At 36.7% G+C, this 17918-nt stretch overlaps 1 protein-coding gene across 1 annotated transcript in view; it reads left to right on the top strand.

The window, feature by feature from the left end:
- The window catches only part of ntrk2b (neurotrophic tyrosine kinase, receptor, type 2b), an 85229-nt gene that overhangs the window by 57720 nt on the left and 9591 nt on the right, over positions 1–17918 (top strand). Inside the window, exons 11-14 of the mRNA XM_061876616.1 lie at positions 891–1079; positions 7245–7375; positions 7467–7639; positions 11143–11383. Of these exons, the coding sequence (XP_061732600.1) occupies positions 891–1079; positions 7245–7375; positions 7467–7639; positions 11143–11383 (734 nt within the window). The remainder of the gene's footprint in view (positions 1–890; positions 1080–7244; positions 7376–7466; positions 7640–11142; positions 11384–17918) is intronic.

The following is a 17918-nucleotide window of genomic DNA, read 5'->3' as shown; positions in this document are numbered from 1 at the left end:
CTAAAGGCAGCTGCAATCCACCGCTTTCCACCAACAGCATTCTTCTTTATAGTCTCCATTAATAATTGAACAAATTAAAAAAGATTCAGCAACACAGATGTCCAAAATACTGTGTAATTATGCGATTAAAGCAGACGACTTTTAGCCTTGAGTGGTGCTGGGATAAAATGTCCTCTCCAACCAATAACGTCACAAGTACGTGTCAACATAAGCGTCATCATTCTGCGACGTTTTCAACAGACACTTCACGGGAAATTTAAAATTGCAATTTAGTAAACTAAACTGGCCGTATTGGCATGTGTTGCAATGTTAATATTTCATCATTGATATATAAACTATCAGACTGCGTGGTCGCTAGTAGTGCGTTTCAGTAGGTCTTTAAGTATTTATTAATGCCTTATTCTGCATGGCCTTATTATACAAGTAGTAAGCCATTAATTAAGAGTCTTCCCTCAATAATCTCAGAATTTTGCTCTGATTGATTGAGACTTTTATGAGTAGATTGCACAGTACAGTACATATTCCGTACAATTGATCACTAAATGGTAACAACCCAATACGTTTTTCAACTTGATTAAGTCGGGGTTCACGCTAATCAATTCATGGCTTATTAGTAACCCTAACCCTTATATGTTCCCCTAGTGTCCAAATAACTCTAACTTAAATCTTTGTTACTTAGAATATGTTCCCCTTACCAGAGTGTTACCAAATATATAATCTATGTGTTATAAAATACTAATTAACTCATCCATGCATCAATATTTGTATTTAAAAGCTAGTTGCTAAGTTGTTAGAGTATTACTCCCTTGTATTGTTTGTAGGGTTTTTTTCCGCATGTTTACATTTGTAAGCCCCACTCAGCCTCCTATTCCTCCTCTGTGTCTCGTCAGGCTCTTCCTCAGTCATCAGCAACGACGACGACTCGGCGAGCCCTCTCCATCACGTCTCCAATGGCAACAACACCCCGTCGTCCTCAGAAATGGGTCCAGACGCAGTGATGATCGGGATGACAAAGATTCCTGTCATTGAGAACCCGCAGTACTTCGGCAAATCGGGCAGCATGCTGAAAGCTGACACGTGTGAGTCACCGCACTGCGCCGAAAACGTATCTTGTAACCCGCATCGTTTCGGATAAATCCATAGGCGGCGTGAAGGGGGCCGGACGCCGGATTTAGTCTGATGCAGGCCGGATGCTGGAGGCTCACTCAGCGGGAATCACTGTTGGCTGCTGTGAAAGGCAAAAATAGCTGCTTTTCAGACAGCAGAATTGAACACGTCCTAAATTATATTAATTGTAAAACCGCACAGCTCAGTTTGACTTCTTAACTTCTTTAAGGTCCCTCGCCACATTGCACTTCAAATATTGCAGCTTCACCACACCGCTGATTTTCACTTTCATTTTTTTGTCATTTTCAAAGCACATTCAACACAATGTTTTGCCTATATTAAGCATCTTCAAGCATAGAAATGGCTAAATGAACTACAAATATCAAAACTACAGAAGTATGTGTCACAGCGTGGGGGTTTTCGCAACCTACTGCGAGGATTGTTCTCCCAGGAAGCAAACGGACTATTCCGGACAGGACTTGAAGGTAGGAACATGATTTGATCTTGACTATCAAATAGATACAAACAAAAGGCGCAGAAGGCGAAGGCACAACTTAGCGCAGGAAACGAAAGTTAACACATAGAATAAACTATGGACAGGGCAAAAACTCACTAACTGTGGCATGAACAAACAAAAACTTACTTGGCAAGGGATGACGCAAACAACCGCATGACACAAGCAATGACGCCAGGCCGACTGACAAAGACAGGCTTAAAAACCGGTCTCTTGATTAGAGACAAGTGTGTCCCGAACGCAAGAGGCAGGTGAAAATCATAATTCGTCATGGAATCTAAAACAAACAAGGGTGCACAAAAACAGGAACTAATGGAGTCTTAAAACTAACAGAAAATAACCAAAACATGATCCAGACCACAGATCATGACAGTATGTAAAATAGACTATATTTATGTTATTCACATGTGAATAATGCTGTATAATAGACTGTATTTATATTATTCACATGTGAATAATGCAGTATAACAGACTGTATTTATATTATTCACATGTGAATAATGCTGTATAACAGACTGTATTTATATTATTCACATGTGAATAATGCTGTATAATAGACTGTATTTATATTGTTCACTTGTGAATAATGCTGTATGATAGACTGTATTTATATTATTCACATGTGAATAATGCTGTATAATAGACTGTATTTATATTATTCACATGTGAATAATGCTGTATAATGTACTGTATTTATATTATTCACATGTGAATAATGCTGTATAATGTACTGTATTTATATTATTCACTTGTGAATAATGCTGTATAATAGACTGTATTTATATTATTCATATGTGAATAATGCTGTATAACAGACTGTATTTATATTATTCACATGTGAATAATGCTGTATAATAGACTGTATTTATATCATTCACATGTGAATAATGCTGTATAATAGACTGTATTTATATTATTCACATCTGAATAATGCTGTATAATAGACTGTATTTATATTATTCACATGTGAAAAATACATGAGTGTTTATTGTGAGCGAACTGTGGTGCTTAATTACCCCAGGGACCAATAAAGTACTTTCTATTCTATTCTATTCTATCTATCGACCACTAGCTGTGACAAAACCAAACAGAGCACGTTATTCAGTATTGTGGCCACTGATTGGCTCAGCCTCAGACAGCATTACTACTGTATTTGTCGGGCAATAAGCCACACGGATATATAAACCAAATCCACTATACTATAGAAGAAGACCATTTTTTCCATACATTAGCCGCACCGTACTAGAAGCCGCAGCTATATACCCGTACGTTGTGAAATGAGATAGTTACATAGAAATATTTTGTAAATGTTTATTTACATAACTTAATTGTTTCCAAATGGTGCCCTGTAACACGGCAGTAAAACGGCTGATCAACCAAAACAGAAAAGGCATTGGTGTCTGTATTCATCCTTTATTAGATGAATAAAATGTTCTCCTTTTTTGATAAGGTTCAGGATGTTTATTAGGAATTTTCTTCCTTGTCGTTTGTATACACTTTGAGTTTGTTTCTTGAGGTGGATCATTTTAGTACAGTGTTTGATTTCTTTGCTTAATGCATAATTTAGCCGTTAGCGAAGAAAAAGCCATAGGTTAACCACACATTTATTGCCACCTTTCCAGACTTCTTTGTCACGTGTTTGTCAGGCTTGTCCCTGGCCGTTTGGCTATGTTTTAGTTTTTTCCTCTGCATTTGTCTTTGTTTCCTCTGTGTGTGTAGTATTTCCTGTCAGCGCTGGTATTTTGTCTGTTTCCTGTGTTTCTCCCTGGGCGCTGTTTAACCTCAGTTGCGGCTGATTGGCACCTGGCCACACCTGGCCTCAATCAGCCCGCTCCTATTTTAGACCTGCGCTGGATTATTGTCGTGTGGTGTCGCGTCAATGTCGTTGCTACCTGTCGTGTCATGTCAATGCAGCCTTGCGGTAAGCTATATTTGGTAGCGATTTGTAGCTTACTGTCTTCTGTTCCCTGCTTCCAAGTTTTTTTGTTCATAGCCAAGTTTGTTGTCCGCCTCGTGCGCGCTTTTCGTTTGTACTCTTTTGTTTGCTCTTGTCTTAGTGTTTTATTAAATCATGTTTTTTACTCAATGCCTGCCTCCTTCTCTGCATCTTGGGGTTCGTCACCAACTAACTCTGACAGTGTTGCTGGCATCAAATTCTAAAGTTAATGATTATTTGCAAAAAAAAAAAAAAAAGTTTAACAGTTTGAACATCAAATATGTTGTCTTTGTACCATCCATCCATCCATTTCCTACCGCTTATTCCTTTTGGGGTCGTGGGGGGCGCTGGTGCCTATCTTAGGTACAATCGGGTTGAAGGCAGTGTACACCCTGTGTGACTCATATGGAAACTGGGTCTGTATATATATATATATATATATATATATATATATATATATATACATATATATATATATATATATATATATCCATCCATTTTCTACCGCTTATTCCCTTTTGGGGTCGCGGGGGGTGCTGGCGCTTATCTCAGCTACAATCGGGCGGAAGGCGGGGTACACCCTGGACAAGTCGCCACCTCATCGCAGGGTCAACACAGATAGACAGACAACATTCACACTCACATTCAAACACTAGGGTCATATATATATATATATATATATATATATATATATATATATATATATATATATATATCAGTGACGTGCGGTGAGGTTCATGGCTGGTGAGGCACTGACTTGATCACAGTCAGATTTATAAACATATGAACCCTCTAGAGTATCTTATTCACCATTTGATTGGCAGCAGTTAACAGGTTATGTTTAAAAGCTCATACCAGCATTCTTCCCTGTTTGGCACTCAGCATCAAGAGTTGGAATTGGGGGTTGAATCAGCAAAAATGATTCCCGGCCGCTGCTGCTCACTGCTCCCCTCACCTCCCAGGGGGTGAACAAGGGGATGGATCAAATGCAGAGGACAAGTTTCACCACACCTAGTGTGTGTGTGACAATCATTGGTACTTTAACTTAATGTAGCAGGTACTTTAGCTAATATAGTATTGTATAAATAAATTACATTTATTATTATCATTACGTAGCTGAGATAGGCGCCAGCGCCCCCCGCGACCCCAAAAGGGAACAAGCGGTAGAAAATGGATGGATGGATTATTATTACTAGCGATAATACTGCTAACATTAACAATATTAAATAATCACATGTTTGTAGAAAATAACAAACACAACAGAACACAGTAGAGATGTGCGGTTTGCGGTCTCATCCGCGGAGTCGGGCGGTTGACATGACGAAAAAGTAGATTTTAATCAAATTCGGGCGGGGTGGCGGTTGAATCATCCGGAAATATTTGATATACATGGTTTGGGGATCTGTATCCTTTGCCATTCAAAGAGCCATTTAAGACCCGTGTGATGAAATGAAGAAGACAATACGAGACGCTATTATTATCTTGAATGACTGCGAGCAGTCACCCAGGTAATAAGTATTAGGGCGTGCTATGAAGCCATTGGCTTTTTCGCCTTCTACAACATGTACGATCTGCTTGTCAGTCCAGCATCATGTTATGTGTGGCTTCCGCAGCAACACGCACACGACTGCAAGGCATACTGGGTGACAAAGAGTACACCAATGGTTGTGGTATAAACAATTTTAACACTCTTAGTAATATGCGCCACGCTGTGAAGCCACACCAAGCAAGAACGACAAACACATTTCGGGGGAACATCCTCACAGTAACACAACATAAACGCAACACAACAAATACCCAGAATCCTTTGTTTTCATGACACTACCTGACTATTTTCTACACTTGGCTAGCAGCAAATCCCGCCACCCCCGTGCGTCGGTAAGGTGGGGAGGGTTGGGGGCGCGGGGGTGTAAAATATATTCAGGAATTGTCAAGGGTACAAAGGATTGTGGGTATTTGTTGTGTTGCGTTTATGTTGTGTTACTGTGAGGATGTTCTTCCGAAATGTGTTTGTCGATCTTGTTTGGTGTGGCTTCAGAGCGTGGCGCATATTAGTAAGTGTTAAAGTTGTTTATATCACAACCATCAGTGTACTCTGTAACATCCAGTATGCCTTTCAATCTTGTACGCGTAATTGCAGAAGCTGCACACAACATGTTGCCGAACCAACAATCGGTTCATACATGTTGTTGAAGAAGTCTAAGGCAATTTCATAGCACAGCACGCCCATATTCTTGTCATCAGGATGAACGCTATTGGATGGTTGCGAGAACGTTAGCGGCTCCAATTGACTTAATTAATTAGCTCTCTGAGTGGTAAAGGCAGCCGACCTCTGATGTATTTCGGTGGGCAGGTACGGTCCTGATAAAATGTTGGTTCGGGTGAACGGCGGGTGGATGACGACTTTGGTGATGCTGTTGCGGATGATATACTTGCCTATCCGCGCATCTCTAGTACACAGTGTTGTCACTATGACAGGTGTAACCGCGCTCCAGCGGCCGTGTTCATTTATTGTTTTTACTGTAGCATAAAAAATACAGATGGCCTTAAAACGCCACAATACTCAGTCACCATATTTAAGTTCCCAAAATAAAGACTCAACATAAATATAAATTCAATCGGATCAGAAACATTGGAGGAAACGGGATTAAAACCCGATACTAACCGGCCATAGAAAATACATGGGTACGGCTAGTAGCTACTATTAGCAAACAAATTCACTTACCAACTCTGCGTAATATCTCAACACGACACACTCTTTCGTCGCAACTTGGCCCTGATGGTCGGCACCTATAAGTTTACAATTAGTTGTAAAATGTTAGACGGTTGTTTTTACGATATGCAGGCAAACGACAACTTTAAAACATACCGGCTTCGGCAAAGCCGAGTAGTGCAAGAATGATCTCTGGGATCACTGGCGCCCTCTACCACCAGGAGGCCGGAGAACAGGAGCCTCACATTGCTCGTCTTCGCAGCAGTTTTATGACTGCCCAGCACAATAAATACATTTTACACATACAGTTGTTGACAAAATACACTGTACATTATATACCTCAGCTAACTAAACTATGGAAATGTATAATATAATTCATATAGCAATACGGTCTCACTGCACAGCAGCCAGCAGTTAGCAGAGTCATTGCGCAATCCACGGGAGGCTCAACTGGCTGTGACTCACCAAGTAATTCTCAGTATTTGAACGGCAAATGTGAAAATTAAGCGATTTTGAATAAAATTATAATTTAAAACTGGTGAAGTTAAATGGAAAATAACTTTATTGGATAATCACTGGATACATATAACAATATAATAATTTTTTTTCCTTTTTACATATTTTCTTTCCGTCACTGATATATATATATATATATATATATATATATATATATATATATATATACGTCTTGATTGGATTATCCAGAGAATAGTGCTCGATACCGTGGTAGAGCGCAATATATATATATATACATATATATATATATATATGTGTGTACACACATGTATATTCAAATTTCACAGGGAATGATATAGGCTCGTATGGTTTTTCCTGACCTAACGTACATGTATCTTCATGTATTTATTACTTATTGTTAAAAACGGCCCTCTGAGGGCAACCATAACTTCAATGTGGCTCTCGATGAAAAACAAGTTTGACACCCCTTTGCTAAAGTGTCATTGTCTGTATTCCAGTCGTCCAACACATCAAGAGACACAACATTGTGCTGAAGCGGGAGCTCGGTGAAGGTGCGTTCGGCAAGGTCTTTCTAGCAGAGTGCTACAACTTGACACCTGACTACGAGAAGATCCATGTGGCCGTGAAGGTACGGGAAGCAGCTCTCTCCTCCAATTATTGACGACTAATCAATGCAAATGTCAGTCGGTGAGCGAGTCCTATTGATTCATGCGTGACAGACGCTGAAGGAGGCCAGCGAGAGCGGGCGAGCAGACTTCTACCGAGAGGCGGAGCTGCTCACCAACCTGCAGCACGAGCACATCGTCACCTTCTATGGCGTGTGTGTGGAGAGCGACCCTCTCATCATGGTCTTTGAATACATGAAACATGGCGACCTCAACAAGTTCCTCAGGTATACGTCCGGGCTGCACTCCTGCACTTTAAAGAGACAGGAGGAAAATAATTCTGGATAGGATAGATAGAGGCTGCAGGTAAGGGTCAGTGAACACAACACATGATATCATGCCTCATTGCACTTTTTGTTGTTGCATTTTTGCTTCACCTTTTTAAGCAATACAGAATATTATATGTATATATATATGTATATATATATATATATATATATATATATATATATATATATATCCATCCATCCAGCCATTTTCTAACGCTTATTCCCTTTTGGGGTCGCGGGGGCGCTGGCGCCAATCTCAGCTACCATCGGGCGGAAGGTGGGGTACACCCTGGACAAGTCGCCACCTCATTGCAGGGCCAACACAGATAAACAGACAACATTCACACTCACATTCACACACTAGGGACCATTTAGTGTTGCCAATCAACCTATCCCCAGGTGCATGTCTTTGGAAGTGGGAGGAAGCCGGAGTACCCGGAGGGAACCCACGCATTCACGGGGAGAACATGCAAACTCCACACAGAAAGATCCCGAGCCAGGATTTGAACCCAGGACTGCAGGACCTTCGTATTGTGAGGCAGACGCACTAACCCCTCTTCCACCGTGAAGCCCTATATATACATATATATATATATATATATATATATATATATATATATTTATGTATATATATATATATATGTATATATATATATATATATATATATATATATATATATATATATATATATATATATATATATATATATATATATATATACACACATATATATATATATATATATATATATATATATATATATGTATATATATATATATATATATATATATGTATATATATATATATATGTATATATATATATATATATATATATATATATATATATATATATATAAATATACACACATATATATATATATATATATATATATATATATATATATATATATATATATAAAAATATGTGTGTCTTGATTGGATTATCCAGACAATAGTGCTCGATACCGTGGTAGAGCGCAATATGTATGTGTGGGAAAAATCACAAGACTACTTCATCTCTACAGAACTGTTTCATGAGGGGTTCCCTCAATCATAAAATCTCCTGATGATTGAGGGAACCCCTCATGAAACAGTTCTGTAGAGATGAAGTAGTCTTGTGATTTTCCCCTTACATACATATATATATATATATATATATATATATATATATTTTTTTTTTTTTTTTTTTTTTTTTTTGCAATTTTTTCCATTTAATTCCTCATAAGCCGGTTTCTCTCAATTATCAATTGTGAAATTTTCCTTCACGGACAGAATTTTGCTGCAGATCCCCTGAATGGAATTACTATTGACAACTTGACCATGTTTGTTTATGTATCAGTACAACACACTGTAAGTTACATGCATGTCGTGTGACCACTTCTTTTTTCTTTTCATTTTCGCCATGTCTTCGCCTCTGTTAGCGCTGTACACATGTGTTGCTGTGTACTTGCTACTTGTACTGGGTAGAACCAGAAAGGAGCCTGTTGATTAGATGGAGCACTGCTGCCACCTAGCTGCAGTCTTGTGTATCGTTCTAACATGAATATTCGAGTTTAGACGCAAATAATGAAAATCTCCCCCTGCGTCTTGCCACCCACCAGGGGTCCCGATCCACTATTTTTTGGGACATGTTTAATTTTTTTCATAATATTATTTGTTGGAATTTTTCCAATACTTTCTGTTGTTGGTCATTATGATTTTAAACTTTTATTAATGTTGTACATCTAAAATATTCATATTTGTATTTGAGTTTTGATTACCTGTTTGAATAATTTTAAAAATTACAACAAAAATAAACATGTAATAATAATAATATTGTTGATTATTGCTTTCTCTCTTTTTTAATTGTATTTTTTGGGCACTTTCTCTTAACTACATTTACAATTCCAACATTAATATTATTAATAGGGATAATAACATTATTATTATGATATTATTAACATTCTTATTTATAGTATTAATAATAATATAATTGTTATAATTGATTATGTTAATTAATCCATATATAGTTAATGTATATAAAGAAATACTAATATTATTGATTTTCCAAATATCTACTAAAAATAATGTAGTTGTTGTTAGTAAAGAGTAACCGACAAAAAATTAAATTGCAAAAGAAAGCAATAATTACCAAGAACAATATTATAATTAGGCCCTGCAATGAGGTGGCGACTTGTTCAGGGTGTGCCCCTTCTTCCCCTCGATTGTTGCTGAGATAGGCACCAGCGCCCCTCGCGACCCCAAAGGGAATAAGCGGTAGAAAAAGGATGGATGGATGGAATATTATTATTACTTATTATTACTATTATTACTTTTTTACATATAAAATATTCATATTTGTATTTGAGTTTTGATTACCTTTTTAAATAATAATTTTAAAACTATAACAAAAATAATGATATAATAATAATAATAATAATAATAATAATAATAATAATAATAATAATAATGTTTTAAATTATTGATTTCTCTCTTTTTTAATTGTATTTTTTTGGCAGTTTATCTTGACTATAATTACAATTTCTACATTATTAATAATAAGGGCAATAACATTATTATTATTATATTATTAACATTCTTACTTATAGTATTAATAATAATGTAATTATTATGATTCATGATATGAAATAATCCATACATAGTTAATGTATATAATCAAATGATAATATTATTGATTTTCCAAATATGTACCAAAAATAATGTAGTTGTTGTAAATAAAGAGAAACCGACAAAAAATATAATTGCAAAAGAAAGCAATAACTAAAAAGAACAATATTGTTATTAATGATTATTTCTTATTATTACTCTTATTACTTTTTTACATCTAAAGTATTCATATTTGTATTTGAATTTTGATACCTTTTTAGATAATAATTTTAAAATTATATAAAAAATAATGATATAATAATAATAATAATAATAATATTGATTATTGCTTTCTCTCTTTTTAATTTGTATTTTTTGCGGAAGTTTCTCTTGACTATATTTACCATTCATACATTATTATTTCTAATAGTGATAACAACATTATTATTATGATATCATTAATATTCTTAATTATAGTATTAATAATGATATAATTATTATGATTCATTATGTTAACTAATCCATATATAGTTAATGTATATAATTAAATAATGATATTAATGATTATTTTGTTACGTATGTATTTTTTTATTTTTTCGGCATGATTCATATTTCATTTTTTTAACTGGATCTGACCAATCTAAGTCTCTGAGCAAGAACTGATGAAGCTTACTTGGATGAGAGGTGAAAAGTCTTCAAAGACAAACCGAACAATCTAGTTGCAATCGATCGAATGCCCTGAGAATCCAATGACCCGGACGAATGAGAACATCCGTAGACATGACGAATGCTGATATATTATTCCTAATAGTTGTTGCTGTTTGTGAATCAGTCGATGGATTGACCGTTGACTTGGTGTTGTTTTTGCATGCAGGTCCCACGGGCCCGACGCGGTTCTGATGGCGGACGGTCAACACAGCATCCTGGTGGAGCTGACCCAGTCCCAAATGCTGCACATCGCCCAGCAGATTGCAGCCGGCATGGTCTACTTGGCCTCTCAGCACTTTGTGCACAGAGACTTGGCCACCAGGAACTGCCTGGTCGGGGAGAACCTGCTGGTCAAGATCGGAGATTTCGGCATGTCCAGAGACGTCTACAGCACAGACTACTACAGAGTGAGTCCATTGGGAGCCTTTTCTCATTTAAAAGATGATTTGTGTTCTCCCAGAAATGACTATTCCAACTGTCTGTTTTAATACCATTTAAATGTAAATTCTATCATCTGCATACGTTTATAGTCTCTATGGTAATAAGGGCCAACGGTGCAAAAATACAGCTTATTCTTTCCCAGAGTGTGAGTTAATTCTTCTTTTATTAGAATGACTTCATCGTGGAGGCGAGGCATGCGTCAAAAGAGACGTTTATTATCCTCAACTGTAATGCCATGAGGGGATTACACTTTCTTTATTCCTGCACCTAATGCTACTACTGGAGTAGCACAGTTAAGTATATAGGCCTCAATTTCAAGAGATGATTATGGGCGCCTCATTCCCAGATGCAGTGCCACGGCGTCCTCTGCTGTTCATTGTTCATGCTTGCAGCATAGGAATAAAAATATACAATTTCTGAATTGATATTAACGTTTATAATTATTAACAATAGTTTGAACAATTAATCAAGTAATCTGAAATATTCATATTTGATCAAATATAATTTATTTCTTAAATTGTAAACATTCCAGTCACTCAAATTCCCATAATTGTATTAGGCACCAGTTTGGGTTCAATATATATACACATTTAAATTATACATAAATAAACTTGATCGCACGTCAATTTGAATTAAGTTGACATGTTAAATATAGATAAAACATTGTTTTTCCTGCAGTGTCACTCATACATTTTTGTTGTTTTAGTTCCAAGTATAAATACATGATGGTAATAAATATTTCAGGTTTCGATTGAAATTTTTAATTCATAATCAATTATTTAATTAATTGTTTTTGCAAATAAGTGCACTATGTTGATTAAAGTCAATGAAATAACTAACATTTAGTCAATGTAATAATTGTTTTAATAGTGTGGAATAAAGTTTTAAAGTATTTCTATGTAAAACATGAAATTATATCCTGAATAGTTTGATTTTGTCTTAAATGCAGCGTCACTCATATTCTCCCATTTTTGTATTAGTCCCAGGCATAATTAAGAAATACGAATAAAAAAAAATCTATGTTTGTTATAAGTTTTTAGGGTCTTAATTTGCATGTTTATTTATTTAATAAGTTATTAAATAGATTGTTTTTGGCTCATGTAAAGCGAGAAAATACGCCATATGGATTGGACCTGCATTATTCTCTTCTAGCTATAATTAAAATAATGTTAATGGCCATCCATCCATCCATTTTCTACCGCTTATTCCCATTATTCAATCGGGCGGAAGGCGGGGTACACCCTGGACAAGTCACAACCTCATCGCAGTAATTTTAATGTCACTGATATAAAACATTATAAAATGTTAAACAACTTATTAAATAGTTGTTTAATTAGTCTAGTATAATTCATGTATTTTCTTCCATTATTTGATGCCATGTCTGATACTCTCGTACTTTTCAACGGTTTTGGTTAATATATATATACAAATATAAATAACAGAAAAATATAATTTATCATAATAAGAAATAATAAAAAATTGTAATTGAATTGAAGTGTTCAAGTTAGTTAATCGATTGTTTTTGGTTTGCCCAAAATGAAGGAGTACACCATAGTGCTAAACGTATTGGGACACACCTTCATCAATTCGCCAATCAGGAGTAGCTTTTAAATGATAAATAACTAAAATGTGATTGTGAATGACCTTCGCCGTCGTCGCTCGGGTTCCACTGACCACCCAGGAAGGACATTGCTTTTAGCAGGTTTGACTCTTTTATTTTTCAATAACACAGCGTTCTTTTGCGCCGTCGTTTCTCCCACTGCTCGCTCCTCCGTGTCTCGCTCTACGGTCCGCTCTTCAGTCGGCCGCGTCTCCGTCTCTCGTGTCTTGCCACCTGTCGTTCTTGCTCTTTAGTCGTTGTTGCCGGCTCTCCTACTCCTTCCGCAATCTCTCCTCCTTCTCCCCTTTTATACATCATGAGGAAATGGGTTAATTGTGTCCCGTTGCGTGAGCCACGCACCTGAACTAGATTGCGGCGGCGTCGCTCCCGGCACACCCCGCCTCTCCACTCCGCCGCATTCTCCGCCTCCTTGTCGCCATCTTGGGCAGGGCTGCGCGTGCCCTGCCCCGCCGTCGGCCCGTCGGCTCCGCCTCTCCACAGTGATTTTTTTATTTTTTTTTATTTTTCAAGTGCGACAATATGTAATGAGGTGGCTAGCTGTCCAGGTTGTATGCCGCCTACCGCCCGAATGCAGTTCAGATAGGCTACCGCGACCCCAAAAGGGACAAGCAGTAGAAAATGGATGGATAAGTGGGACAATATAATAAAACATGTATGTTAGGTAAAAAAAAAACCTTAAATTAAATTTTAAATAATAGTTGATTTATTTATGTACTTGTAATTAGAATAGTATTATTCAATACAATTGTTGAGTTAGATATAAAAAAATATATACATAGTCGTTTTTGTTTTCATCCAGTGTCACTCACATCCTGGCATTTTTTGTTATAATTCCAGATATAAATAGGAAATATAACTACAAAGTGAATATATTGGTGATAAATTGTCACACTATTTAATCAATCAATTAGTTAATCCATTGTTTTTCATTCATGCAAAGTGAAAAAGTACAATATATTAATTGCACCACTTGAAGGTGCCATATGTATTAATGTGGCCAGAGATGGTACTGCAATCACGGTCAAAACTCTGTACTCCCCTCCCACTTTCCATGACAGAGGTTCCGTCCATCCATCCATTTCCTACCGCTTATTCCCTTTTGGGGTCGCGGGGGGCGCTGGCGCCTATCTCAGCTACAATCGGGCGGAAGGCGGGGTACACCCTGGACAAGTCGCGATTGGGCAGCCGAATCCAAATCCTACTACAAAGAACTTCAAATGGCAATCGACGAGTCCTACGCTGTCTGTTTCTCTTGTTTATGTTTCTTGCAAGATGGCTTATTAAGTAATTATGCCACATTTTATGCTTCTCACAAGATGGTTTACTAAGAAATTATGCCACATTTTACTGATGTCGATTAGCCAAATGTATTTGTAAAGTTACGCAGCAATATTTTCCTCGGGAGTCGGGACAGATTGTTGGCATTACCCTGCTAAAATGTGTAGTTTGATTGCATGGACCACCATCGAAATAATTATATTTAATATTATATATTATATTATATATCGCATAGGCATACTTTGATGGCAAGCCAAGGCCAACAGTAAAATGACCGCCACATTTCGTTCAGCATAACCCCATGTTGCATCCAACCTGACGCACTGCATTTTCTTCCATGTACGCACATCACCAACTTTCAGTGCTGAGTGCGATTCAATGAGCCAACTCACGTTACGCAAAAACCACGTTACGCATAAATCCTACAGCCTACTACCATGTCAATACACAAAGTAGAACATCATTACATGTAATGCATTATATTGTGCCAAGCAAATAGCACCCCATATGTGTTTGATGCACATACAGTACCAGAAACTGCAAATAGCCGTGTTAAAGGCCTACTGAAATGAAATGTTCTTATTTAAACGGGGATAGCCGGTCCATTCTATGTGTAATTCTTTATCATTTCGCGATATTGCCATATTTTTGCTGAAAGGATTTGGGAGAGAAAATCGACGATACAGTTCGCAACTTTTGGTCGCTAATAAAAAAGCCTTTTCTGTACCGGAAGTAGCAGACGATGTGCGCGTGACATCACGGGTGTGAGGGCTCCTCACATCCTCACATTGTTTATAATCATAGCCACCAGCAGCAAGAGTTATTCGGACCGAAAAAGCGACAATTTCCCCATTAATTTAAGCGAGGATGAAAGATTCGTGGATGAGTAAAGTTAGAGTGAGGCACTAAAAAAAAATAAAAATAAATAAAAGGCGAAGGCTCCGGGCGGCGGCAGTGGTAGCGTTTCAGATGTAATTAGACACATTTACTAGGATAATTCTGGAAAATCCCTTATCTGCTTATTGTGTTGATATTATTTTAGTGAGATTAGATAAGTAAAGTCATACCTGAAAGTCGGATGGATGTGGTGAACGCCAGTACGTGTCTCTCAGAGAAGCCGATGAGGAGCCAAGATCACAGCTGCCTTTTTGAGCTGCAGGAAGAGGTCGCATATTCCGCTCAAGTCTCCGGTAAGAGCTGACTTAATATCACAATTTTCCCATCCAAAAACTTGCTGGTAGAGAAACATGTTCGCTTGACCGCTCTGTGTTAAAGCTTCACAACAAACAAAGAAACACCAGCTGTGTCTCGGTGCTAAAGGCAGCTGCAATCCACCGCTTTCCACAAACAGCATTATTCTTTATAGTCTCCATTATTAATTGAACAAATTGCAAAAGATTCAGCAACACAGATGTCCAAATTAATCTGTAATTATGCGATGAAAAGAGACGACTTTTAGCCGTAAGTGGTGCTGAGCTAAAATGTCCGCTCCAACCAATAACGTCACAAACACGCGTCATCATTCCGCGATGTTTTCAACAAGAAACTCCGCGGGAAATTTAAAATTGTAATTTAGTAAACTAAACCGGCCATATTGGCATGTGTTTCAATGTTAATATTTCATGATTGATGTATAAACTATCAGACTGCGTGGTCGGTAGTAGTGGGTTTCAGTAGGCCTTTAATGTTGGAATACATTTCCTCGGTGTATCAGCATATTGAGAAGGAAATAGGCACTTACACTACACATATCCACATAGCTTTTATTTGTGGAATATATATTTTGCCCTGACAACTGGATGACATATCGACATACAGGCATATATTTCCCCAGTTAGCCTGGGGAAATATATGCCTGTATATTTGTGATGGTGCTTCGCTCCTAAGCATTAGTTGCACATACATACTCACTTTGTTAGACAAGGTCATAGACTGTATTGGACAATATAGTTTACATACGAAATGTCCATTTCCGTTTATTACAAGTAAAATAAAACATAGATGCCTTAATCAATCGTCTCCATCTTTCAAAGGCATCGACCGATACAAATCCTTGTTTTGTTCCTGGCTTTGTCATGAATAAGTTAAAAATATTAACAAGGCCTTTTAGATTTACTAAAGTCTGACATGTTTAGTAACTTTACCAGTGGCAGTAGCCAGATGAAGGTGGCAGTGCGTAACTGGAAACCTGCATGTGACACACTCTTGGACTTTCTCATTGGTCAAAACGGTGGAGGGCGGGGCATCAAACTGAAAACAATGACAAGATATTGGGGCTATGAATCTTATTTTGAAGTGAGCATATCCCAGCTGAACTACTGTTATCAGTTATAGAGGTATTTGAAAAGAACATGATTTATTAATGCCCTTTGACGTATCAGAACCATATAATGATGACTTGACATGAAATTATTACAAATGGCTCCTCTAATAGATGAATGAGTCAATCAGGGGTCTATTTCTCTATGTCAAATTAACTTAATATTAAAGTCAATTATCTAAAATATAAAACATTTGAAATTATTGTTGTTGTTTTTTTATTAATTTCATATCTTTATTTTACATACTCATTAATTGATTTCATGTCCAATACACCTGTAATTTTCTATTACTAGGCATCAGTTTTGGTTTAATATATTCACTGTATATATTAAACGATAACTTAAATTATAGGTAAATCAATAAAAGCATAGTAAGAAATAATAAGATGTTTTAAATTGAATTGACACGTTCGCATTTGTTATTGGCTTATGCAGAGTGAAGGAGTACTCTGTAGAGCTAAAATAATTGAGAACTACCCTAATCAATCAATCAATCATTTAACTTTTCTTGTGCTGAAGTTTAATAAAAGATAAATTCCATTTTTATAAAGTAGAATCATGTATCAATGTATATATGTTAGTTAATTACAAGGTGAAATTCCATTTTGATTAAAAAATATATATTTTATGTATTTATTTACAAACTCGGTTTCCATATGAGTTGGGAAATTGTGTTAGATGTAAATATAAACGGAATACAATGATTTGCAAATCCTTTTCAACCCATATTCAGTTGAATATGATACAAAGACAACATATTTGATGTTCAAACTGATAAACATTTTTTTTTGCAAATAATAATTAACTTTAGAATTTGATTCCAGCAATATGTGACAAAGAAGTTGGGAAAGGTGACAATAAATACTGATAAAGTTGAGGAATGCTCATCAAACACTTATATGGAACATCCCACAGGTGGGCAGGCTAATTGGCAACAGGTGGGTGCCATGATTGGGTATAAAAGCAGCTTTCATGAAATGCTAAGTAATTCACAAGAAAAGATGGGGCGAGGGTCGCCACGTTGTAAGAAAATTGTCGAACAGTTTTAGAACAACATTTCTCAACGAGCTATTGCAAGGAATTTAGGGGTTTGACCATCTACGGTCCGTAAAATCATCAAAAGGTTCAGAAAATCTGGAGAAATCACTGCACGTAAGCGATGATATTATGGACCTTTGATCCCTCAGGCGGTACTGCATCAAAAACCGACATCAGTGTGTAAAGGATATCACCACATGGGCTCAGGAACACTTCAGAAAACTACTGTCAGTAACTACAGTT

The sequence above is a fragment of the Nerophis ophidion genome, linkage group LG17, assembly GCF_033978795.1.
Source record: "Nerophis ophidion isolate RoL-2023_Sa linkage group LG17, RoL_Noph_v1.0, whole genome shotgun sequence".
Lineage (NCBI taxonomy): Eukaryota > Metazoa > Chordata > Actinopteri > Syngnathiformes > Syngnathidae > Nerophis > Nerophis ophidion.
Note: the sequence above shows the minus strand (reverse complement) of the source record. Positions and strands in the feature narration are given on the sequence as shown.